Source organism: Hyla sarda, chromosome 6 (assembly GCF_029499605.1).
Source record: "Hyla sarda isolate aHylSar1 chromosome 6, aHylSar1.hap1, whole genome shotgun sequence".
Classification (NCBI taxonomy): Eukaryota; Metazoa; Chordata; class Amphibia; order Anura; family Hylidae; genus Hyla; species Hyla sarda.
In genome coordinates, this window is record NC_079194.1 from 110,707,775 (window position 1) to 110,734,341 (window position 26,567).

The following is a 26,567-nucleotide window of genomic DNA, read 5'->3' on the forward strand; positions in this document are numbered from 1 at the left end:
ACACATGTACGCAGCTCATACGGCTGGCACATATACATTTACTGTTGATCCACAGCGCTATCGGGAGCCCTATGCCCGATGGCGCTGTCATCAGGATCCCCACGCCCGCAGCTCTACTCCCCGTCCCCCGCATCTCTACTCCCCGTCCCCCGCAGCTCTACTCCCCGTCCCCTGCAGCTCTACTCCCCGTCCCCCGCATCCCTCCTCCCCGTCCCCCGCATCCCTCCTCCCCGTCCCCCGCAGCTCTACTCCCCGTCCCCTGCAGCTCTACTCCCCGTCCCCCGCAGCTCTACTCCCCGTCCCCTGTGAACGCTCAGGGAGCGATCCACAGCGCTATGGGGATTCCTACGCCCGATGGCGCTGTCATCAGTGTGCCTCCCCCCGAGCGCCCCACGCCCGCAGCTGTACTCCCCGTCTCCCGCATCTCTACTCCCCGTCCCGTTAACGCTCAGGGAGCGGGGAACAGAAAGTAGAGCATCGGGCGCAGGTAAAGTAGTACTGCGCATGCGCAGCACTACGCGAATAACTTAACCTGCGCCCGATGCTCTACTTTCTGTTCCCCGCTCCCTGAGCGTTAACGGGACGGGGAGTAGAGATGCGGGGGACGGGGTGTAGAGCTGCGGGCGTGGGGATCCTGATGACAGCGCCATCGGGCATCGGGCTCCCGATAGCGCTGTGGATCAACAGTAAATGTATATGTGCCAGCCGTATGAGCTGCGTACATGTGTGAAATTCTGTCGGGCCACAGAGGCCATGAGAGCTCCGTACAGCTTCAGCTATCACAGGGTGAGGAGATCCTCTCCCTGTGATAGCCAAACTGACACTACTGTGCGCATCGATGCGCGACGTTTAAATATGTCACGTGACAAGAGAGAGCCAATAGGATGTGATGGAGGCGGACCATCTCATTCTATGGCAAATCTCATTCCACGGCAATGCACCTGCACCACACCACTTCCGGGCTAACTAGCGGATCATGCCCCGCGGCTGATGTAGGTGTCTAACTCATTGCCTGCGCTGAAGACTGATCTCCCTTATGTGTAAAGAACTTGTTTAAATATTATAGCATTTTAGCTATATTTAAATGAAGAATGTCGCTACGGTGAATTTTATTGGTTATTGTTTACCTAAAGCTTATGGGACGAGACATGCGGCCATCTTGGCACACCTCGGGGGTCCTTTGCTCCTTTCTGAAGTATGGGGGCGGCCATCTTGGTACTCCCGATGTTAGCAGGAAGAGTTCCTCCATACAGAGCGATGTCACCTCTGTGTCATCTGTCCTGGGACTCCTAGTGATAGAGGAGAATGTATGAGGACACTGAACTAGTCAGGTAATGGATTACATAGATGGCACCTTGACTGAATGCAGTCATAAGGCTGAATGGAATGGAGAGGGTGACCTGTTGTCTATTGTTAAAAAATGTGTGTCACCACTCTTTAGCTTAGTGTTTTCCAAACAATGTGTCTCCAGCGGTTGCAAAACTACAACTCCCAGCATGCCCGGACAGCCATTTGGCTGTCCGGGCATGCTGGGAGTTGTAGTTTTGCAACCGCTGGAGACACACTGTTTGGGAAACACTGCTTTAGATGTAACTTAGTGCGGCCTGTCAGTGTAGTTGTGCTGGTTTGACTCAATTATTCAGCTCTGCTACATCTGTATGACAAGTACATTATATTATATGTATTTCTTATTTTTATACGTATTTTGTAATAAGGGTGTCTACATTTTATAGAGAGACCAGGTTCTTGCCACCATGGATGTCACCGACAGATATGGAGATCTGAAGTCCCCTCCTATCTATAACCCTTTGAGGACGCAGCGATTTCTCATTTTTGCGTTTTCGTTTTTTTTTTTTTATAATCCCTCCTCGCCTTTTATATCCATAACACTTTATGCTTTCCACCTACAGACTTGTTTTATACAGGACCAGTTGTATTTTGTAATGACATCACTCGTTTTATCACAAGGTTTACGGTGAAGCAAAAGAAGTATTTTTCGTGGGGCGAAATGTAAAAATGATGCAACATTTGGGGGGGGGGGTTCCGTTTCTATACAGTGCACTTTACTGTTAAAGAGAATGCTTAAAATTATCCTCTAGAACTTTTATAACTTTTATTTTTTTCCATATACGGGTATGTATGAGGGCTCATATTTTGCGCCTTGATCCGTAGTTTTTGTTGAATTATATTGTAATAGTTCAGACATTTCAACACGTGCAATACTAAATATATTTATGTTTGTTTACATTTTATTTATTTATTTTTTGAAAAATGGAAAAAGATGGGTGACTTATCAGGAAACTTTTATTAGGGAACTGGCTTATTCACATTTGTTTAAGGGGTACTCCGGAGGGGAAACATTTTTTTCAATTCAACTATGGCAAGAAAATGATAAAAATTTGCAAATTACGTCTCTTTAAAAATCTAAAGCCGTCCAGTTGTGTAGTTCTTTCCAGTTTGACCACAGTGCTCTCTGCTGCCACCTCTGCCCATGTCAGGAACTGTCAAGGGCAGGAGCAGAGCCTCATAGTGAACCTCTTATGCTTTAGACAGTTCCTGACATGGACAGAGGTTGCAACAGAGAGCACTGTGGTCAGACTGGAAAGAACTACACAACTTCCCTCGGAGTGGGTATACAAATGAGAAGTACTTAAAGTATTACGATTTTTTTAATAGTTGACATTTACAAATCTGTATAATTTTCTTGCATTAGTTTATTTGAAAAAAAAAATTCCACTATTTTCCGCTATCCTTTTAACACTTTTTTTTTTTATCACTGTCCTGCCTCCATGCTTTAGGCTCGGTTCAGACTATGGAATTTCCACCTGCAATTCCTCTTTGAAATTGCAGGCAGAAATTCCGCTTGCTGAAATGTATAGTGTAGTGAATGGGTTTGCGTTCACAAATTCACGCTTCAGAATTTGTGAACGGAAAATCCGCATGGAAATTTCCGCCTGAAGAATGGCGTTGCTCTTTCTTCAGGCGGAAATACTCGCGGAACACATTGCAGTCTATTGGAGACGGCAGTGTCCGCGCGGTCCTAGCGCCGACTGATTCAGTTGGTGCTGGCCGCACTCGGAATCTCTGGGTGGAAATTTTCTGCCCAGAGATTCTGTAGTCTGAACCTAGCCTTACACTGCAGCAACTAGACCACCAGTGTTGATATAAAATATATGATAGTTCACTGAGAATGAATCCGTCTTCGGTATGGTAACGTTTTGTGTGACAGCACAGGATCTAAAGGAGTAGCAGGAGATTTGGAGCTTTAAACCAACACATACGATAATCCAGCACTGACCCCAAACAATAAGTCCCTTCTCCTCCAGCACGGATTAGTAACTCTGACCAGGGCCTTGGTAATGCAAGAAAAGTTTGTTCAAGTCCTTTGAGGTAAGAGATTCATAGTTTATTCCAAAAGTACACAAACATAATACATTCATGACAAGCGGTAATGCCACATTGTTAATAAGGCCAAAATGTCACAACTGCTAACACATAGACTTAAAGAGTAGCTCCCACCATCTGTATTATTTTTTCTTTCCCTACCTATTGCTAATCTATCCCTAACCCCCTCCCTTCCTTTTAAAAATGTTTTCTACCTTTATAAATGTCTCATCTTCTGCTCGTCTGTCTAGCTCTGGCAGAAGCCGACTTCCCCAGCAGGCGCGACATCACTGATCCCTGCTGGGTGCCGACTTCTGCCCTTACCTCATCAATGTTGCTCTTCTGTCGGGAGCGCGCATAGATGAGCGGCCAATAGCACGACAGGCTGCTCCGGGCTGTTCTCCTCCCTGTTTTGCAGTGTAGTGTTATCCAGGGAGGAGGAGTATAGGAGCATCACCCACCTGCCGTGCTCACCGCCGAGAACCGGGATGAAATAAGACCTCACTTACCCGTACAGGACATGTACAGTCCTGGAGCATCAGCACAGCACTGAGATTCAGTACCGCGCTGCCTCCAGACTGTACATGCTGAGGGCAGGCAGCCAATGAGCATAGCCCCGGTGTTCACAGCTCTTGCTCCCGCCTGTCTGGTTGACAGGCAGGGAGCGAGCGCAGGCTGACTGAATTTGGACCGATTGCCCTCCGGCATCGGTCCTAATTCAGTCGTGACGTCACGGCCACTAGGAGGGAGACCCCTAGTGGATGGTTTTCAAATATAATATATATATTTTAAAGGGTACCTCTTATCAAATAAACTTTTGATAAATTTTAGATTAATGAATGTTGAATAACTTTCCAATAGCATGTTAATGAAAAATATGCTTCTTTCTATTGTATTTTTCCCGATCAGTCCTGTCAGCAAGCATTTCTGACTCATGCTGGAGTCCTAAACACTCAGAGCTACCAGCCTGCTTTGTTCACAGCCAAACAGGCTGTGAACAAAGCAGGCTGGCAGCTCTGAATGTTCTCCTTTGTGAACAAAGCAGACTGGCAGCTCGTAGTGTTTAGGACTCCAGCATGAGTCTGAAATGCTTGCTGCCAGGACTGGTAGGGAGACCCCTAGTGGTCATTTCTTCAAAGTGGAAAATTAAATAGAAAGAAGCATATTTTTTAATAACATGCAATTGTAAAGTTATTCTGCATACATTAATCTATAATATATCAAAAGTTTTTTTGATGAGAGGTACCCTTTAATAAAAAAATAATAATAATGAATCTATATTAGAGATATGTTGTAGTACATAAGTACTACAACATTTAAAAAAAAAGGTTGGTGACAGTGCCCATTTAATCATTTCTACTGCTAAAACTTACTATCAGAATTGAAATATAGAGTAATGTAGCTACCAGACTCCTCCTCCTAAAGATCTTTGTACACACAAATATAGAAAGCACACACTGCATGGATAAAAACAATGTAAACACATGGGGGGAGATTTATAGTTCAATATAGACGTTGTTTTCCGTCTATCATTGGCGCTGTGATGGCGCAGTCATGTAATATTAGCGCCATTTGTTCGACTTTTGTAGTAGATGTTTCCTAAGTTTTTGAGTAGCTGTACACCTATTTCCGATTTAGACATGCACCCTTATTTATCATATGCAACTTTTAGAATATGTCGCTAAAAAGTGCGCAAACCCCGATTTCCAGGCACTAAAATATGCCGACCAAAAGTACACGTACAAAACCTCGTAAGCTAGAGCTTTTCCCGCCCGTGCAAAGCGGAGGGGAATTCATCATCTAAATTACACGCTGCAACGGAAAAAGTTAGACAGAAAGTACGGCGCTAAAAAAAGAGTAGGGTACACTTTGAATGATACATCTCCCCCACAGTGTATGTTAGGTCTATCAAGAATGCAGTAGAATTGATGAATATCGTACATCATGTGACACATCATATGTAACAATCATAGTAGTCAGCTGTGACCGTTTTTGATAGGACAGTCCCGGGATTTGGGACCCTGTCTAGAGCAATTTGAATGTCCTGGCAAAAAACAGCACAGATTCACGGCGGCACTACTCATATACTGCACCCCTGTCTATAACATGGCATCCGATAGAGCAGTGGTCTTCAACCTGCAGACCTCCAGATGTTCCAAAACTACAACTCCCAGCATGCCCGGACAGCCGTTGGCTGTCCGGGCATGCTGGGAGTTATAGTTTTGCTACATCTGGAGGTCCGCAGGTTGGAGACCACTGCGATAGAGGAACATGTGAGAATGAACGTCACTCTGGCTCCACCACTGTTCCTGCGCTCTACACTTGAGCAGAGTGTAATGCTATGGAGGTAGCGGAGTGACATGTATCCTCACATTGTCACACGCCGCGGCACACATGGGGGATAAGCAAAGGGGTACATGCGCTGGGACCTGTGTGTCAATCACACAGCGGTCCCAGCGCTGACGTGCAGGGGATAGGCATGGTTGCTGCGGGGCATTGTGAACCTCGCACCTATCCACATGTGTGAGCTTCCATCAAAACAGTATTTTGGGGTAATAAAGGACGGAAGACAGAAGGTAAAAACACTGCCTTATACACAATCTGCACACAGTACAAAGGCTGTATGTAGCTTATATGGCCCAGATTTAATGACAGTTGCGCTTTAAAGGAAACAAACTGTCTACAGGGGGGTCCTAGCTAAAGGGGCCAAATTACCTGCAGGGGTCCTATATACAGGGGCACACTACCTACAATGGGGTCCTAGGTAAAGGGGCCAAATTACCTACAGGGGTCTTGTATACAGGGGCACACTACCTACAATGGGGTCCTACATAAAAGGGGCCAAACTACATACAGGGGCCAAACTTCCTACATAGGGTTTTATATACAGGAGGCAAATATTCAAATGTTGGCAACTATGTACAATGCATATAATAACCAAGTACAGTGATCCCTCAACAATTGCCTCAACATACAATAGTTTCAACATACAATGGTCTTTTCTGGACCATTGTAAGTTGACTCAACATACAATGTACAGACAGTCCAGATCTGTGAAACGTGTCAATGAACTGACCAATCAGAATGGGCATTCACTGGTAAAACTCCTGTATTACTGAAGCGTATGCACTGCCTGGTGTCTGGTAGCGCCCCCTACAGTACAGGGAGGTATTACATGTGCTGTACTTCTCTTTACCTGGGCCAGGATTAGCTGCTCCTTTGGACACCAGGTGAGGGCGTCTCCATGTTACTTTTTTAGGACACTGTGTGTACTGTACAGGACCCTGAAGAAGCTCCTGTCCTCTACATAGACCAGTGCTTCCCAAGCAGGGTGACCCCAGCTGTTGCAAAACTACAACTCCCAGCATGCCCGGACAGCCTTTTGCTGTCCGGGAAGGCTGGGAGTTGTAGTTTTGCAACAGCTGGAGGCTCCCTGCTTGGGAAACACTGACATAGACAGTGATTTACAGCTCCCAGCAGATCTTTATTACTTTTATATGTAAGGATTTGCTTTATCTATATTAGTTATCTACTTTATTTTTATTTAATTCTCACTTTTTCCTATTTTTGGATGACATTTTGGTGCCTTTAGAACCAATTACCAGGTTCCCATAGAGTTCTGGTCTCAACATACAATGGTTTCAACATACAATGGTCGTCCCAGAACCAATTAATATTGTAACTTGAGGGACCACTGTATATAAAATATAGCATTGCACCAGTATAACACAGATTACATATGCATATACCTTTTAAAGGGGTATTCCGGGCAAAAATATTTTATCCCCTATCCAAAGGATAAGGGATAAAATGTCTGATCGCAGGGGGCCTGCTGCTGAGAACCCCCACGATCTCCCTGTAGCACCTGCATTCTGTGCGGGTGCTGAATCTCCAATTTTGGAAACCTCCAGGTTTCCGGGACTGGGGATGTGATGTCACGCCACGCCCCCTCCCATAGACATGAATGGAGGGGTGTGGGGTGACGTCACATCCCCAGTCCCGGAGGTTTCCAAAACTAGAGATGCAGCTCCGCATAGAATCCGGGTGCTACAGGGGGATCGCGGGGGTCTCGCAGCGGGCCCCCCACGATCAGACATCTTATCCCCTATCCTCTGGATAGGGGATAAAATATTTTTGCCTGGAATACCCCTTTAATACATACAGCTACAGGGATAAAAAGTAAATAGTGATCATACCTGTTATAATGTTATCATAATGCAAGATCCTAGTCAATGATGAGGCTCAATATCCCTCCTCAAATTGAGGCCAGATAGAAAAAGTGTCTCAGATGGTAAATACAAAAGGCCTCCCTGTCCTACAGGAAGCTTGCAATATTGCCCCTCGTGGTGGCCATCAGCAGGGGGCGATATTGCACGCCCTCTGTAGGACAGGGAGGCCTTTTGTATTCACCTTCTGAGACACTTTTTCCATCTGGCCTCAATCTCAGGAGGGAAATTGTGCCTCATTATTGACTCTTGCATTCTTACAGGTATTATCACTATTTACTATTGATCCCTTTATCTGTATGTATTAAGGTATTTGCCTGTAATCTTTGATACACTTGTACAATGCTATATTGTATATATTTGGTTATTATATGCATTGTTACATTATACAACATGGCGTTACCGCTTGGCATGAATGTATTACATCTGGGTACTTTTTAGAATAATCTATCATTCTTTTACCTTGTTGGACTTGAGGGAACTTTTCTTGATTTGGAGTTTTTTATGGTGAAAAGCAAGTTCCAGCTCCTAGAACAGTAAATCCTTCCAATGATTATGGGATAATCATTCCAGTGGGAGATTGACCTAGTCGTTCAGCGCTGACAACTGCGTTGGGGGTTGTCTAGCTGTTAGTGATATTGGGTATTATTTCCAGGTAGTGTAACTTTTCAGGTACCAGGGGTCCTGTGGTTGGCACCTGGTGGACCTAAAGATGTCAGATTATAAGAATTGTCCATGTTATTCATGTGGGAATCTGACTAAATTATAAGACCCCTTTATGTTAACTCTTCTATTTTTCTTGCAGTTCTTGTGTCAGTCTATAGTTACTCCCCAGGATGAAACATTTATGTGGTTTACAAGTTGCCATTGGTGGCATGAAGCCTCTTCACCCTTCGTCGGTTCTACTGACCCATAGGATTAAATTGCTGACTATAAGGACCCTGTGCTCTCCTTCATCCAAACCTCCAGACGTCGGACCTCCTTCTGAGGTCTCTGTTGTAAGCCCCCTGAAGAGGTGGGTGGAAGCCGGTAAAACTGTGGGTAGAAATTCCATGCAAAAAGCATCTGCCACGGCCAAATATTGGTGGGATCGATACGAAGAGTTTGTAGGAGTTGTGGAAGTTCGAGAAGCTCAATGGAAAGTAACTGAGGTAAGAGCACAGGTTACTGATCACCATGCCTGGAGGGATAGACAGCATTCTGCTTCCTTTCTACAGCTTTTCCACTACTCACATCCATTGCTGTTTTCAGCATTTCTTCTGGTTGTCCTTGGAAACATACAGCAGTTTAGCACCCTGTTGTCAGACTGTGACTGTACTCTGAGCTCCCACAATGCACTGCTCTCTGGGAACAATAAATTAGCAGAATTCTGACTTTTCTTTTGGACCTGAATAGAGAAAAAGAATCATTATATGCAGAGTGTTACCTAACCAAAATACTTAACATTTTATTTACAATTTATTTGTGATGTTCGCCTCTAATATCCATACAGCAGCTTCTGGTCCTTTCTTAAAGGGGTACTTCGCTGCTCAGCATTTGGAACAAACTGTTCCGAACGCTGGAGCCGGCGCTGGGAGCTCGTGATGTCATAGCCACGCCCCTCATCACATCGTAGCCCAACCCCTCAATGCAAGTCAATGGGAGGGGGCGTGACAGCTCTTACGCACCCTCCCATAAATTTGCTTTGGGGCGGGGCATGACATCATGAGGGGGCGGGGCTATGATGTCACATTCAGCGTTCGAAATAGTTTGTTCCAAACGCTGAGCAGCAAAATACCCCTTTAAGATGACCGTAGATGGGCAGACAATAGTTGTCAGTGAAAAAGTTTCCACTTCCTTAGCATTAACCCTTTCCCACGTTCTGATGCTTACATGTGTCAGAAGTGCAGGGGTAGATATGGAACAGGCTTAAAATTAGGAGGTGAGATGGCTTCTTATGCAGCAGGTGCTTGCTATATATGACACCTGACACATGCCGACAGCTGCCAGGATCAGACTTCAGTCTGATCCCAGTAATTGAACCACCTAGATGCTGCATTCATGAATGTGATGTGAATGTGGTATCTAGATGGTTATTTGTTTGTTGGCTGCTTTCATAGGTCTGCTACATTCTGCCATAGGCAGTTTGTACGTGGAGCTTAAAGGGTTACTCCGGTGGAAAACTTTTTTTTTTTTAAATGAACTGGTGCCAGATTTGTAAGTGACTTCTATTAAAAAAAGCTTTACCCTTCCAGTACTTTTTAGCAGCTGTATGCTACAGAGGAAATTCTTTTCTTTTTAAATGTATTTTTTGTCTTGTCCACAGTGCTCTCTGCTGACACCTTTGTCTGTGTCAGGAACTGTCCAGAGCAGCATAGGTTTGCAATGGGGATTTTCTCCTGCTCTGGACAGTTCCTGATACGGGCATCAGGTGTCAGCGGAGAGCACTTTGGACAAGACAAAAAAGAAATTAAAAAAGAAAATAATTTCCTCTGTAGTATACAGCTGCTAAAATGTACTGAGTACCCCTTCAACAGTTTATTGTAATACATATATTACAGTGTACTGTGTGTGCAAACTAATGATTCCATGTAACTTTTTAATGTAATTGTGTAGTTGACTGCATTTTTATATATAGCACAATTTTGCAAACTGTAATGGAAAATAGTAAAATGAAGAGTGACCCTTAAACATATTTTTAAGAATGTTTTGGTGTTCGGTTTTTCTAATTTTCCACCTTACTATCTATATGATAAAATAATCCTGAAATCTTGCAGTCTTCATTTTCACTTCTGGGCCTATAATTAAGCTGATACTTCATGTTCTGTCTGTGATGAATAGGAGGAGGCTGCCAGAAAGTGATCTGTACAGCATTACAGTGAAAGGTAACACAAGTGGATACACGAGACAATTGGAGCTCAGCCTCCTCTTTAGAATGACCTCTGCATAGGTCACAAAGCATGTTTACAAACTGCCCCAACAAAAAATAGGATGTGGAGATGTTCATTGTGTCTGTGTCCATGTGGCTTGCCATAAAGCATATATCCGAATGCTGTTAAAAACAGCTAAGGGATGATGGCACATAATAATGTACAAAAAATTACAATAAAAAAAATAAGATTTAAAAAAAAATATGGCTCAGTATATGGCTCTAACCAGTGAAAAAATGTAGACGACCCATTCACTCTAAGCTGAGACTTCCTGTTCTGTACAGATCACTTTCCACCAGTGTCCTCTGTATCACTACAGTGATACCAATAGATAGGATTAGACAATAGTTGAAGACAATGCTGAATGATCTCTGCACTGGTCACAGAGCACACCCAGAAGACTATTGTTGTCTATTTCCATGTGGCTTTCTGTTAAAGGGAACCAATCATCAGATTTACCATATATAATGCTTGGCAACACGTTATATATGGTAAAATCTTTATCATCACCATCCCTGGGGGACGTTTTTGCCCCCAAAGATGGTGAAGTCCCCCCATATCCATGCACTTTTATACTACTGGATGTGCCTATGGTTTCTTGCAACATTAACAATGGTGGCAAAGTGGCCAGATCTCCAGAGATTATGTGGTATTATAAGGAGTCTCTGCCTTCCGCAACCTATGAACTGAACAGATGGAAGGCAGTGGGGCTGCAGGATCCCACAGTGCAAAAGTTGTTTGTATTCTGCAACTATGGGGATACAAAGGTCTGCATAGGGGATGTATGCACAACACTGTATTGGATATTTACTCAAGACTATCTGCAGTTTGCATCATTTTTTTATTGTAGATGCATTTGTGGAATTACAAAGTCTTTATTGTGTCCCATTTATGAAATGTTTTTTCTTTAGGCAGAAAAGGACTTCATGGTGGCTCGTGGGATAGTGCGGGAGGCCCGTGAAAACGTGGAGTCTCAGCAGGTGAAGCTAAAAGAAGTGCGGGATCGCCTGGACAGAGTGTCCCGTGATGATGTCCAGTATTTGGAGCTCGCCACTCTAGAGCATAAACTTCTACAGGTAAATAAGGACAGACGTGGAGTCAGAATTACCGTAATACGGAAAGGGAAGCTGACAGTTCAGGCGCACTTAACCCAATACAGTTTGGGGGCTATAGTTTGGGTGAACCGGATTACAATGAGGTATCACTCACCCGGATCCGTAGTCCAATTCGGTAGATACCCATTGTATCAGCTTCTGTTGCTAATAGCCAGCTTTGTGCAATGGAGACGGGACCCGGCATACTGCGTATGCCGGGTCCCGTCTCCATTGCACAAAGCTGGCTATTAGCAACAAAGGCTGATACAATGGGTATCGCCGGAACTGGACCTTGGATCCGGGTGAGTGATACCTCATTGTAATCCGATTCACCCAAACTATAACCCTGTGTATTGGGTTTATCTTATATTTGTTCCCCAGCTCAGGAGTGGACAGTTACAGAACCTTTCTAGTCAATGGCAGGAGAGGAGCGTGCTGATCCTGTAAGGGTCTGCTCCTGTAATTATGTTAAGGGCTCATTACATAGGCCGATTATCAGATGAATAAGACTTTGTAATAGTGCTCATTCTTGATAATTGACCCGTGTAAAAGGCCCAGTGATCTGACCAGATATTTTTTGCAGGCCTAAAATTCATTGTTATTGGCTACACATTGCCCTGTGTAATCCATGATCTGTGTAAAGGCTCATTAAACAAGCACCGATCCACAAGATCGGTATTCGTCATCTGGGCCTGCTCAGCCTGTGTAAAAGGGCCCTTAGTGATGACCGGACTGAGTGTCTTAAAGGGGTACTCCGCCCACAGACAAGAGATAAGACAGAGATAAGATGTTTGATCACGGGGGTCCCACCGCTGGGAGCCCCCCCAAACTCCTTGCATCTCCACATCCGGCTTCTAAATGGAGGGGGCGTCTAATGGATGGAGGGGGTGTGGCATGACATCACGAGGGGCGTGGCGTGATGTCATGTCTCCGGGTGTGGAAACCCAACATTCTAAACATACTGTTTAGAATGCCGGATGCTGCACGGAGGTCCCCAGTGGCTGGACCCCCGCAACCAGAAATCTTATCCCCTATCCTTTGGATAGAGCATAAGATGTCTGGGGCGGAGTACCCCTTTAAAGGGCTGAAGTTATTATAGTTACAAATGTATATTAGGAGGAACCAAATCCCTCCAGCAGTACAGAGTATTTCAGGAGATTAGTTCACTTATCAGAGCGATTATGTTAGTAAGGACATTTCTGTCTGACATGTTATCCAGTAAAGAGGGAAATGGAAACAAATGGGGGGTCACAGATCCTGAAAGAAGCAGCGTCCCCGTGCACTGACCCTGCAGAAGGCAGCAACCTGTTTTCTCACATGATTATGTCGGAGAAGACAAAGCTGACTGTGACAGGTTTCATGTAAGGAGGGCAAAGAAGACAAGTGGTGGATCACATGACAGATCCTGAAAGAAACAGATCTCCAGCAGCGCAGAGTATTTCAGGGTCTGGATGCATTTTTGGGGAATAATAACATTACAGGTTACGGATACTAGATTTATAGGGACAGAACGTTGATCCAGGGCTTTATTCTGATGCCATATTTGGAGTCGGGAAGGAATTTTTCCTCTGGATCAACTCAGTAGGGACTCATTAGGGATATAGGTTGAACTTGATGGACTCTGGTCTTTTTTCAACCTTATGAACTATGTTACTAGAAGAGGAGTGGGGATGATATACTGTCCACTCATGTGATTATGGTAATGGGGACTGGATTGCACATGACTGGGTCATGATTTTAGTTTTGTAATAAAAGGAAAAAAGACAAGTGAACGGCAGTCACAAGCAGTAAAGAGAACTGGGATTCTTAGCACCACAGAGTATTTAAGACAAGGAGTGTGCTGACCTTGTGAGGACATCGATCTGTCCACTCTTGGTCTGTGCCACATGGGATCAAGGCAGCGTCCTAATGCCAGGATGAAAATGCAAGCCTGTAGGAAGTGAAGAGTATTTAAAGGGGTACTCTGGTTAAAAAAAAAAGTTTTTTTAATCATCTGGTGCCAGAATAATAAACAGATTTGTAAATTACTTCTGTTTGAAAGTAGCAGAGAGATGAATGAGCCGGCACTGCTGCAGCTTGCTGGCAATGAGACAATCACTGAATGCAGACCTTTAAGAACCACACCTGATCCTGGAGCGTAGGGTGCAAGTATGAAATCCACAAGGCAAATTGAAACATCAAAGAGAAAAGAAGAAAACTGCACTCACCATCCAGTGATAAAGGTGCTTTACTGTGGTCCGTTAGGCATACATAATTCAGCAGTAGCAAGCGTGCAAGGAGCAGAGGCAGAGGTGATTATGGGACAGAACTGTTTCGCACAATAGACGTGCTTCCACTAGCCTTCCAGTACTTATCAGCTGCTGTATACTACAGAGGAAGTTCTTTTCTTTCAACATTTCTTTTCTGTCTGACCACAGTGCTCTCTGCTGACATCTCTGTCCATGTCAGGAACTGTCCAGAGCAGGAGAGGTTTGCTATGGGGAATTGCTCCTACTCTGGACAGTTCCTGAGACAAACAGAGGTGTCAGCAGAGAGCACTGTTGGCAGACAGAAAAGAAATTAAAAAATAAAAGCACTTCCTGTGGAGTATACATCAGCTGATAAGTACAGGAAGGGTTAAGATTTTTAAATATAAGTTATTTACGAATCTGTTTAACGTTCTGGCACCAGTTAATTAAAAAAAATAATAATAATAATTCCCCAGAGTACCCCTTTAACCCCTTAAGGACCCATGACGTACCGAAACGTCATGAGTCCACTCCCGTTCTATAACGCGGGGCCACGGCGGTGCCACGCACTAATAACCCTTTAGACGCGGCGTTCAAAGTTGAACGCCGCGTCTAAAGTTAAAGTAAATCATTGCCAGTTAGCTCAGGGGGCTGTTCGGGATGTCCGCAGCGAAATTGCGGCATCCCGAGCAGCTGTGACACAGCAGGAGGGTCTCTACCTGCCTCTTCGGTGACCAATCGCCGAATGACTGCTCAGTGCCAGAGATCCAGGCATGAGCAGTCAAGCGGCAGAATCATTGATCAATGGTTTCCTATGAGAAAGCAGGGATCAATGTAAAAGATCAGTGTGTGCAGTGTTATAACCCACTATGGGAGCTATAACACTGCAAATAAAAAAGTCAATAAACATAATTTAACCCCTTCCTTAATAAAAGTTTAATTCACCCCCCTTTTCCCATTAAAAAAACAAACTGTGTAAATAAAAATAAACATATGTGGTATCGCTACATGCGGAAATGTGCGAATTAAAAAAATATATTGTTAAAGGGTACCTTTCATCAAATAAACTTTTGATATATTATAGATTAATGAATGTTGAATAACTTTCCAATAGCATGTTAATGAAAAATATGCTTCTTTCTATTGTATTTTTCCCGATCAGTCCTGTCAGCAAGCATTTCTGACTCATGCTGGAGTCCTAAACACTCAGAGCTGCCAGCCTGCTTTGTTCACAGCCAAACAGGCTGTGAACAAAGCAGGTTGGCAGCTTTGAGTGTTCTCCTTTGTGAACAAAGCAGACTGGCAGCTCGTAGTGTTTAGGACTCCAGCATGAGTCTGAAATGCTTGCTGCCAGGACTGGTAGGGAGACCCCTAGTGGTCATTTCTTCAAAGTGGAAAATTAAATAGAAAGAAGCATATTTTTTAATAACATGCAATTGTAAAGTTATTCTGCATACATTAATCTATAATAAATCAAAAGTTTTTTTGATGAGAGGTACCCTTCAATTAAACCACACGGTTAATGGCGTACGCACAAAAAAAATCCAAAGTCCAAAATAGTGCATTTTTGATCACTTTTTATGTCATGAAAAATTTTATCAATAATCAATAAAAATGATCAATAAGTCCTATCAATACAAAAATAGTACCGTTAAAAACTTCAGATCATGGTGCAAAAATTGAGCCCTCATACCGCCCCATACGCGGAAAAATACAAAAGTTATAGGGGTCAGAAGATGACAATTTTAAACGTATACATTTTCCTGCATGTAGTTATGATACGACAAAATCAAACCTATATAAGTCGGGTATCATTTTAATCGTATGGACCTACAGAATAAAAATAAGGTGTCATTTTTACCGAAACAGAAGCCCCCAAAACTCACAAAATGGCGTTTTTTTTTTCTTTCAATTTTGTCTCACAATGATTTTTTTCCCCGTTTCGTCGTAGATTTTTGGGTAAAATTACTGATGTCATTAAAAAGTAGAATTGGTGGCGCAAAAAATAAGCCATCATATGGATTTTTAGGTGCAAAATTGAAAGATATGATCTTTTAAAGGTAAGGAGGAAAAAACTAAAATGCAAAAATGGAAAAACCCCTGGTCCTTAAGGGGTTAAGGAGACACGTGTGCTTTATTATAGCAGCACGGTCTTTATAACTTTATTTTAATAGGCACAAAACATTGTCTTAATTAAAGATAGATTCACAGCTGCCATAAGGTCATTTGTGTCTGGGAATTGTGTAACATTGTGCATTTCCCAGCTACATAAAAGAACCAATGAGACTGAATATCATTATTAGCGGATATGTGGTTCCACTGATCCTTTAAAATTATATCATCCTTTTGTTTTATTTCTAATGTTTTATTTATAGCAGAAACATTTCCTTTTATTAAGAAATACAATTTTGGATCTGTATTTAACCCTTTCATGTCACTTCTGTAGAAGATATCACAAGACTCTCTCACATCCAGTCAGTTTAAGGGGTACTCCGGTGGAAACTTTTCTTTTTTTTTTTTTTTTACTGGTGCCAGAAAATTTAACAGATTTGTAAATTACTTCTATTAAAAAATCTTTATCCTTCCAGTACTTATTAGCAGCTGTATGCTACAGAGGAAAATACTTTCTTTTTTAATTTCTTTTTTGTCCTGTCCACAGTGCTCTCTGCTGACACCTCTGTCCGTGTCAGGAACTGTCCAGAGCAGCATAGGTTTGCTATGGGGATTTTCTCCTGCTCTGGTCAGTTCCTGATACAGTGATCCCCCGACCTACTATGGCCCCGACATACGATAATTTCAACATACGATGGCCTCTCAGAGGCCATGTTGAAGGCAGCATCAGCATACGATGCTTTTGTATGTCGGGGCTATCTCGTAAACGGCTATCCGTAAACGCAGACTGCTTCAGCTGCCACCAGATAGCGTTTAAGGTGCCCCGTGTGCTGCGGTGAGTGTCACTCACCTGTCCCCGCCGCTCCGGACCGTCCTCTTCAGGATCCCCTGCATCGCCGTCGTCCTCCTTCATCGTCGCCACGTACGCCGTTCCGTCATCCAATAGGAGCAGCGTGCGCGGCAAAGTGATCACGGTGATGGAGAGCGACGGTCCCGGGTGGGGACGCCCCAGGGACGCGACAACAATGATGGAGAGCAACATCCACGCTAGCAGTGACATTCCGGAGCGGCTGGGACATGTGAGTATAACTTGCAATATTTATTATTGCACGGATCCCTCAACATACGATGGTTTCAACTAACGATGGTTCATTTGGAACAAATTACCATCGTATGTTGAAGGACCACTGTACGGGCATTAGGTGTCAGCAGAGAGCACTGTGGACAAGACAAAAAAGAAATTCAAAAAGAAAAGAATTTCCTCTGTAGCATACTGTTGCTAGAAAATACTGGAAGGATAAAGATTTTTGAATAGAAGTAATTTACAAATCTGTTTAACTCTCTGGCACCAGTTGATTTAAAAATAAAATAAAAAAAAAAATAAAAAGTTTTTCACCTGAGTACCCCTTTAACTATGAGTACTTTTTGTAATCTAAGAAGAGTATTAAAGGGTTTCCATTTCTATGTTAGTATTTTTCAGCTATTGTAGAACGAAAACTCTCAACATGTAGTTCAGTTGTCTTTAAATGGGTTTTCAGGAACTTTTTATTTTTATTAATGGCCTTTTTACTTTCTACCAGGTGAAGCTTCATACATTAGGTAACAACTGATATTGCAGCTCAAGTTGAAGAGAATGGGATAAAATACCGGGTACAACCACTACTGAACTGTGCCTCATTGAAGAGACTGTAACGCTCACACAAGCACAGTTTTTCCTTAAATCAGTCTGACCCCCACCAGTCAGATATTGATAGTTTATCATGAGGAGAGGCTATAATTACCTTTTCCCGGGGTCCACGCTACTTATGGATCCTGCGCGCTGCGCAGCGCAATGACGAGTGATGCCCTCAACGCGACGTCACCGTCAGTGCGCACAGTGACAGCTCAGGACGCCGCCGTAGCCAGAAGTAGCGCGGACCCCGGGAATATGTAATAATAAAACCGGGGATGGGGGAAGCAATGGGGCAGTGGCGGTGGTTGGACTAGGGAGGACCCCAGGACAGGCATGGGGAGAGAAGCGGGTGGCGGTGGCGCAAAAGCGGGCGCTTTAAATCATTGATCTGCGGGGCCGGGTGGGGGGTGGTTGGGGGTAAATAGCCGATAACTTATATCGGAATATCGGTATAAGTTTTCAGCTATCTGCCTGAAAGGTCACAGAGTATCGGTATCGGCCCTAAAAAATCAATATCGCTCGATCCCTACATAAAACCCATTTGACCCGTTGCTCAGCTGTTATTTGTGACGTCAGAATGGGGTGCACATCTGATCATTGTGACAATCACCAATATCTTCTAGTGTATCTCGCTTTAATGACCAGCAAGGGAAAGGTTTGAATACATTAGAACGCTGTGGCAAATTTATCTGTATATTGATGGCCTAATGGGTATTTAGACTTTTTAACCATTTAATGGAGCTTTGCCAAAATGATTGGTTATGTATACAGTATACAGCTTATATACAGAACTATATGTACAGGCAATAAACCGACTCCAACAGTAAAGTTTGGAGCAATGAAAACATTGATATATCCTTTAAAGAATTACTTTTATTATTAGTTGGTCCATGTGATCCCCACTGAGACCCCCCACCACCACTATGGTACTTTCTCTACTGTGTAGACAGGATATTAGTCTCTCCTGTGTATCTGGCTTCCTGTGATCTATAGGCTTACATCAGTGTTTCCCAACCAGGGTGCCTCCAGCTGTTTCAAAACTACAACTCCCAGCATGCCCGGACAGCCGTTAGCTGTCCAGGCATGCTGTGAGTTGTAGTTTTGAAACAGCTGGAGGCACCCTGGATGGAAAACGCTGGCTTACATCATCACCTATCAAGTTTTTCTTGGAGGTTCTCAGACCCCTCGGCTCCCTACTCGGCTCAGTCATTCATGTTTTTCTGTATGTCTCTTACCTTATCAATAAAGATCAGGAGAGCAGTGATATAGTGGGCAAGTCACTACAATGATTAGCTGCAGCATTATACAAGTCCCATAACACTGTACTATACTATCTATACTACTATATAGTTCTTTTTTTAAGTCAACTGGTGCCAGAAAGTTAGACAGATTTGTAAATTACTTCAATTAAAAAATCTTAATCCTTCCAGTACTTATCAGCTACTGTTATGATCCACAGGAAGTTCTTTTCTTTTTGAATTTCTTTGCTGTCTAACCACAGTGCTCTCTGCTGACACCTCTGTCCATTTTAGGAAGTGTCCAGAGTAGGAGCAATTCCCATAGAAAACCTCTCCTGCTCTGGACAGTTCCTAAAATGGACAGAGGTGTCAGCAGAGAGCACTGTGGTCAGGCTGAAAGGAAATTCAAAAAGAAAAGAACTTCCTGTGGATCATAACATCAGCTGATAAGTACTGGAAGGATTAAGATTTTTTAATAGAAGTAATTTACAACTCTGTTTAACTTTCTGGCACAGTTGATTTAAAAAAAATGTTTTCCAGTGGAGTACTTGTTTAAGGCTGGGTTCACACCACGATTTTGCAATACAGTTCCCGTATCAGGTTTATGATAAAAAAACAGATTCCTCAAAACCTGACTAAACTGTATCAAAACGTGTGTACAAAACTTAATCCGTATATGGTTTGAAAAATGATGTCCGGTTGCATCCGTTTTTTAAGAAAAAAACGTATATGTTTTTAACTTTTCGTTCCATTATGAATAAACTTTCACTTGTTTGATTGAAATTCCAAGAAAAGAACTGTACAAAGTCAAAAACCGGATGGAACCGTACGCACATACGGTTCTATACGGTTCCCATTGACTCCCATGTTAAAAAAAAAAAAATTTATACATTTCAATACGGTTTTTCACCTGGACCAAAAACCGTGGTAGGCTACGGTTTCGGGTATGGAGAAAAAACTGAAAAAAACTTACAGTATGCAAAACGGACACATCTTTTGGCAAATGGTTTTCAATGGAGAGTCAATGCATACGGTTTTCAATACGGTTCTGTATGGTTTTTAAATTGAAAACCTATATGGGAGCTGTATTGGTAAAACGTGGTGTGAACCCAGTGTAGGATAGAAAAAGGCTGGGATGCTTCTATGAGATTGGCATACATCTTGTCATTAATAATAAAGGGACCCCCTGATGGAGAGCAAAAATGCTAATATGAAGAGAGCCCAATAGAATCCTGCACATTTTCAGTATATTATATATAGGGATATATTTCTTTAATCCAGCATCCTGTGCTCAGGACAGTCTGATAGTCCGGCACTTCCAGATTAGAATTTAGTCCTAATCCAGAAAACCTTATAACACAGGACCCATGAGGTCACATTTTTGCTCATTTACAGGAATGTTACTATGTGTATTATTAGTTTGTGCAACATGTATAATGATATAACCAAGAGTCACCTTGTTACTGGTTCCCCAGATAAGCCAATACTGTCAATTCCAATTAGTATAATATAGATTTTTGCTGTTCGAGGCGGGGGGGGGGGGGGGGGTCTGTCTAGGATCCGATTGTGGGATTTATAAGACTGATTTCACATTATTTTCCCAGGACATTAATCTTCCCTGTTTTCTGTGACAGTCTCCTCTTCTCAGAGCCGGTGACTCAGCCTGAGATATGTTGTTTAATAATCAAATTGTGCCAACCCAGACCATCACTAATCCAATCAATAGAGTCATGTAGAGCATGTGTTGTGGATGTGAAGCAGGGAGCATATTAATGAAAACATAACCCCATAAACCACAAGGCGGAAGTTAACTCCTCGAAGACAAGCACACTAACATATTCTACTTTATTATCTGGGTGCTGTGAGGTCCTGGGAAAAAAATGATTTAAAGGGATTTTTATTAGATGTACTATAATAGGACTGATCAGTTGGGTTCTACCTGATAAGACCCCAGGTGAAGCAGCAAGTAACTAAGAAGAGCGTTTCCATCTCTGAATTACCGACATGTCCATCCATTAAACACAGACAGACTATTGGTTCCAGTTGCATCATGCAATGCCACGTTTCTTCTGTGGTGGTGCTGCAAGAAAATGTAAAACTTGCTGCTGGTTTCCCTTATAGAGTGCAGCTGATCACTGGAGGGCCCATACATGGAACATCCTATAACAAACCTATTTTGGCAGACCACCCCTTTTTAAAGGGGTATTTCCATGTCCAAAACTTATCCCCTATCCACAAGATAGGGGACAGCAAGATGATTCATGATGGTCCAACTGCTGGGACCCCACAATGATCACAAAAAATTTAAGAAAATTGTACGCTGAATAAAGGAAGGCCACATGAAGCCCTCCATTTATTCCCTATAGAGCTTCCCAGTTTTCAGACCCTTATGATACTTTAGTCCTGGCCTTATGTAGATCATGTCTATACTTACAAATATGTTGAAAAGGTAAGCAACTGTTCACATGTGAATCTTAAAGGGGTACTCCGCTGCTCAGCGTTTGGAACTAACTGTTCCGAACACTGGAGCCAGCACCGGGAGCTCGTGACGAGCTCCCGGCAACAGCTCCAGCGTTCGGAACAGTTTGTTCCAAACGCTGAGCCGCGGAGTACACTTTTAATTATTCCCAATCCATAGAAGGTAGTCTTGCACCACTCCTATGTTTTCACTACACACTTTACTGCAACCACTCTAGAGTTCCTGTTCACACAGAGCGGTGTAGGCACAAATGGGGAAGCAAAGCAGGAACGTTCAGAACCAATAGGTATATTCTTATACAGAAAAAAGAAGCTGAATGCACTCACCCTTAGTTGCTTTAGTAACCATGCTTTATTGTTCTTCCAAATGACGTAGCCGTGGTTTTTGGCATGGAAGAGACAAACAGGTGGAGAGAGACGTGTCTGTCACTCCCACGCCAAAAACCATGTATATGAATATACTTGTTGACTTATGGACCCCCCAATAACAGGGCTGTATCAAAAAGAAAACACTTTGCATCTGAAGCCATAACATTTTGATGTTATAGATGGTGTACCCTGTTTTACAAAAGGGCTCCCTTTCTAGTGGACTCAAGTCTTCCTTGTATGACCTGAATGGCCATTCATCTGAATGACTACCATGTAATGCTACATCTTTCCTGCAGTGGCTGCGGCCTTTTATGAGTTGTTCTAGGTATTTAACACAAACTTATATCTGTAAGGTCAAACTTGTGCTCAGAAAGTGTTTAAAAGTTTACCTAGATGTACCTGCTTTTCGATACCAGTGTGGTCACCCCAGCACGTTGGCAATTATGCACTAATTTTCATGGTGATTTGGTGATTTCCACAAGACAAGGTGTTTCTTTCTTAATCAGTCAGCTCATAAAAGCTAAGTTTTGACACATATCCCTTATTTGTGCTGGATATTAGTCACCTGGTGAAGCCCTCTGTGAGACCAATACAACTATCATATAGCCCACCTCTGTGGCTTTCTCAGCAAAACCAGATGCTTGCCAGGGGTGCTGGCCGCATTCTGAAAGGGGATGTTTTTGTTGAGACATTCCCTTTAATGCAGCTCCCCTATCTCCCTAAATGTAGGTTGGTGATCTAATAACTGTATTATTCTCATTGGTACGTGTAATTTGGTGAATGCTGTAACTGAGTTGCAGTGTAAAGCATGGAGGGGGGTGGGGACATATCAGCAGTTTGAGACTTAAATAAGACAGTTTATTTCAGACTACAGTAGAGTCCTATAAACAGTTTGCATTTCTTCTGCATTAATCCAAGCCAATGGATCGGAGAATAAAGTTGGAAAGGAAACTTGCTCCATTGATAAGATCCGCAGATTATAAGAACCGCAGATTGCACCTTAATGCAGTCAGAAGAATTGTGTGTATTCTTTCAATAACATCTTATATTGTTTACTCAGGAAGAAAAAAGATTAAGAACGTCATACATCAATGCCGAGGAGTCTGAAAGAGAGAAGTTTGCTCTTTTCTCTGCCTCCGTGAGGGGGAGTCATGAAAAAGAGAGGACCAGAGCTGAGCGGACTAAAAACTGGTCGATCATCGGGTCCGTACTTGGGGCCATCATTGGAGTCATGGGATCAACCTATATCAACCGGGTAAGGCTCCAGGAGTTGAAGAATTTGCTTCTGGAAGCCCAGAAGGGACCAATCAGCTTACAGGAAGCGATCCACGAGCATGCATCTGTGCACCAGTCCCAGCAGAAGGATCTTGGGGACCTCGTTACAGCATTAAGAAACATGATATCAACTGCTCCTCCATTATCTCAGGACCCTCAAAGTGCAGATTTGAGGTCTCCAGCATCTTCAGTTGGGTCAGTAGATCAGGTGTTATCGGCCATTAAGGAACACATGATATATACTAAAGAAACAGGGGAAAACTTTGAAAGTTTGCAGCAGAAATATGGAAACCTTGAGAAGAGTCTTGGTAAAATAGCTACTGATATACAGAATGTGAAATCTGCAGTGATTGTAAAGACTAAAGAAGGGCCGATCCATAGCTCTGTGCCCAGAGACGGTGTGCAGGAAGGTTCCCTCCAGAACGTTATACTTGAATTATCTGACGCCGAGCAGAGACTGGGCGCTCACATTAACAGGAATTCCATTTACAGCACCGCACTCACATGCTCTGTACTCGCTATATCCTTTCCAGTATTGTACATTTTACTAAAAGGAAACTAAATAATTGAATAAACATTCCTACATTAGTGATGTTTTTACAAAAGGCTGTGGTTTCTTTATTGTTTGGATTCACATTCTCTACAATGCTAAATAGACATTTAACCCATAAAATCAAATGTACATCAACCCTAAATGGTAAAATCAGACCTTTCTCAGTTGTGAGTCCATTGAGTATCAACCAACATGGCCATGCAGTTGTATAATGGAACAAAGGGAGATAAGTATCTGGCAGACAAGCTAGTGTTACTTATGTTTCCCCTAATAAAGTACCTTATGGTTACCGATGCATGTTATCTCTGCCAAAATTGCCACGACTTCAACCAGGTTTACTGTTGCTTCATTCAGACATGGAAGTCGGCCAGTAGTCTGCAAGTTGGAATCCTTAAAGTGTTTATATCTGTAATTAAAAGGGTATTCCGGAATTTTTTCTTCAGCCTTTGAACCCATGATGCCAAGTTCTAATACTGTGTTATAATACTACTACCTTAGTTCACCACTTTGTCCGATTTTCTATGCACAGGACCCACACGTGGAAGTGCTGTGGTGCAAATCTTTATTTTACTGTTGTCTCCGACCTTTCCGAGCATTCCATGTGGCCAGAGACAAATTTAAAAACTCGACCAACTTTCCATTTTACTTAGAAAACCCCAAAAAGGGGCATGGCCGCCTGTAAAAGGGGACGTGGTTGCAATAAAAATGGGGGCTTGTCCCAACATTTTTGAAAAATGACAACATATTTACAAAGGTTTTCACAGAAAATGTGTTGGATTTGAGCTCTAGAAAACCCCACAGCTCAGAGCATGTGTATAAAAAAAAAAAGCAAAACGTAGGGAAAAATGCAAAATGTAGGGAAACAGTAAATACTGTGGGGAAAAATGCCTATTGGGAAAAAAAGCCCCTCAAAAATAAATCCACTCCACTCTTAGCAAATCAGGGCCAATGTCCCCGATTTGCTAAAAGTGTAGTTTTCTTTGTCTTTTTTTTTCCCCCCTGACACTTTATTTTTCCATGGTATTTACTAAATTGGCAATTTTTCCCTATGTTTTTACTTTACAACTGCTCTGAGCTGTCAGGTTTTCCAGAGCTCAAATCTACCATATTTTATGTGAGGACATTAGTAAATGTGTTGGGATTTTTTAAAACTGTCGGGGACACACACTTTTTTCAGGGTTCTGAGTAAAGAGGCAAGGCAACACAATTTTGGCACAAAAAAAGTTGGGATCACATTAGTAAATGACCCCCAATATGTTATAAGTCACATGATCTCCAGGGGGCTATGCTCCAGTGGATGAGTGAATAGCATTACTTCAGCAGATCTCTTCTTCACTGCAGCATAGCCACACTTCCTGGAGACCATGTGACTTAACACATTTTTGTCTATGGCCACATGGAATGCTGGGAAAGGTCGGAGACAGTAAAATAAAAAGAATTACACTAGCACTTCTAGATGCGAGTCCCGTGCATGAAAAAGGGACAAAGAGGCGTACAAACACAATAGCATATAACACTATTATGACTTGACATAAAATACTGAAGGAAAAAAATCCTTTCATAGGCCTTTAAGAAAGCTGGATACTAACCAATAGGACTTGAATTACTGCAAATGATATATTAGAGAGTTGCACATTTTGGGCCATTTCCTAAGGGGGACTGTGAAATTAGAGGCCCGTTACATACAGTTTCTATACCAGACACATCCTGTGAACAAAAGTGGCACAGTTTCTAGTGGGTTGCTGAACATTTGTTCACATTTTAGATGATAAATGTAGAAACCATTGGGCTTCAGCCTATCTAAATAGATGTCTCTTGAGCTGTAATTCCAAAGCTGGCCCAGAGAATGATGGGAACTAAGCCTCCTATCCTCCTTGGGTTGCTGAATAGCGCACTCGTTGCTTTTGTACTCGAGCTCTGGAATCTTCTTAAGGTTCCCGGAGGTGGTTGCCGTGGAGATGAAGAGGAGCCGCGCCAGTGTGTGGTCATGTAGCCTGTTGGCTTGGCTTCATGGGTTCAAACGTCATGATTTCCATGTGACTTAAACCTGTGTAAACACATAAAAGAAAAATGTCACTTACAGATTCCCCCTTCAAATCTGCCGACAAAGTAATCAGATTAGTCTGAGCCGCACGTCTATAAATAAAGAAACTGCTAAATATTCACGGACCCTGGCTCTAATGCTAACATCCTATTCATGGTCGCCAGCAGAGTTAGAAAAAAACATTGTTTTACCAGTTTACAAAATATTTACAGTGTTTTTTCAGTTATGCAACTTTCTCATATACGTCCTATTTCAAAATCTCTGCTTGTTGTCATTTCATGGAATCATCTACAAGCTGAAAATCCATACAGACCTAAAACTTCTCTTAGCTGAGCGTTTGCCACAGTTGTTTCCAGTTCAGACAATCTCCTGTAAACTAAATAAATCATCAGCATGTATCTCTGTCCTGTCTTCAGTATTTCTTACTGTGTATCAGTGTAGGATACAGACTTAGAGTCACAGAGTTAAAGGGGTGTTTTTACAATCCTCATGATAAGAAACCTGACATGGTGCCTGCTGGAATAGGTGATCTGTTTCTCATAATGCATGAACAGGCCAGATACTTCGGAAGGAGAGGCCCTATGTAGCATATTTACTGCAGTGTATTTAGCTTATAGTAACATAGTTCATAAGGTTGAAAAAAAAGACCAGAGTCCATCAAGTCCAACATATGACCCTGAGTCCCTACTGAGTTGATCCAGAGGAAGGCAAAAAAAAAACTCATACTCGAGGTGAAAATTCCTTCCCGACTCCAAATATGGCATCAGAATAAATCCCTGGATCAACCTTCTGTCCCTATAGATCTAGTATCCATAACCAGAGATGTTATTATTCTTCAAAAATGCATCCAGACCCCTTTTTAACTCTTTTACCAAGTTCACCATGACCACCTCCTCTGGAATAGGGTTCCACAGTCTCACTGCTCTTACAGTAAAGAACCCCATCTGTGCTGGTGTAGAAACCTTCTTTCTTCTAAACGTAGAGG

General features: G+C 42.7%; 2 protein-coding genes across 11 annotated transcripts in view; one reads left to right on the top strand and one right to left on the bottom strand.

Annotated features, from left to right (window-relative positions):
* Positions 1-955: 955 nt before the first annotated feature.
* On the top strand, positions 956-23,964 carry CCDC51 (coiled-coil domain containing 51). Of its 3 annotated transcripts, none has more exons than XM_056524648.1 (4): positions 956-1,040; positions 8,416-8,761; positions 11,431-11,595; positions 22,771-23,964. In XM_056524648.1, exons 2-4 carry the CDS (start codon positions 8,447-8,449, stop codon positions 23,545-23,547), a joined length of 1,257 nt encoding a protein of 418 aa, XP_056380623.1. In that variant the 5' UTR covers positions 956-1,040; positions 8,416-8,446; the 3' UTR covers positions 23,548-23,964. The 3 variants fall into 3 exon arrangements, with proteins under 3 accessions (XP_056380623.1, XP_056380621.1, XP_056380622.1); XM_056524646.1 differs by lacking the exon at positions 956-1,040 and adding an exon at positions 1,077-1,331; XM_056524647.1 differs by lacking the exon at positions 956-1,040 and adding an exon at positions 3,265-3,390.
* LOC130275949 (mitogen-activated protein kinase 11-like) overlaps positions 23,816-26,567 on the bottom strand; it is a 136,025-nt gene continuing 133,273 nt past the window's right edge. For 7 of the 8 annotated variants that reach the window (XR_008844966.1, XM_056524659.1, XM_056524660.1 and 4 more), the window contains one exon: positions 24,107-25,585. Coding sequence is in view for 6 of the 8 variants with exons in the window: in XM_056524659.1 (XP_056380634.1) it covers positions 25,524-25,585 (62 nt within the window). In the remaining 2 variants the exon portion in view is untranslated. Of the gene's footprint in view, positions 23,945-24,106; positions 25,586-26,567 lie in introns of those variants that run through there. The other variant, XR_008844965.1, reaches the window with a different exon arrangement.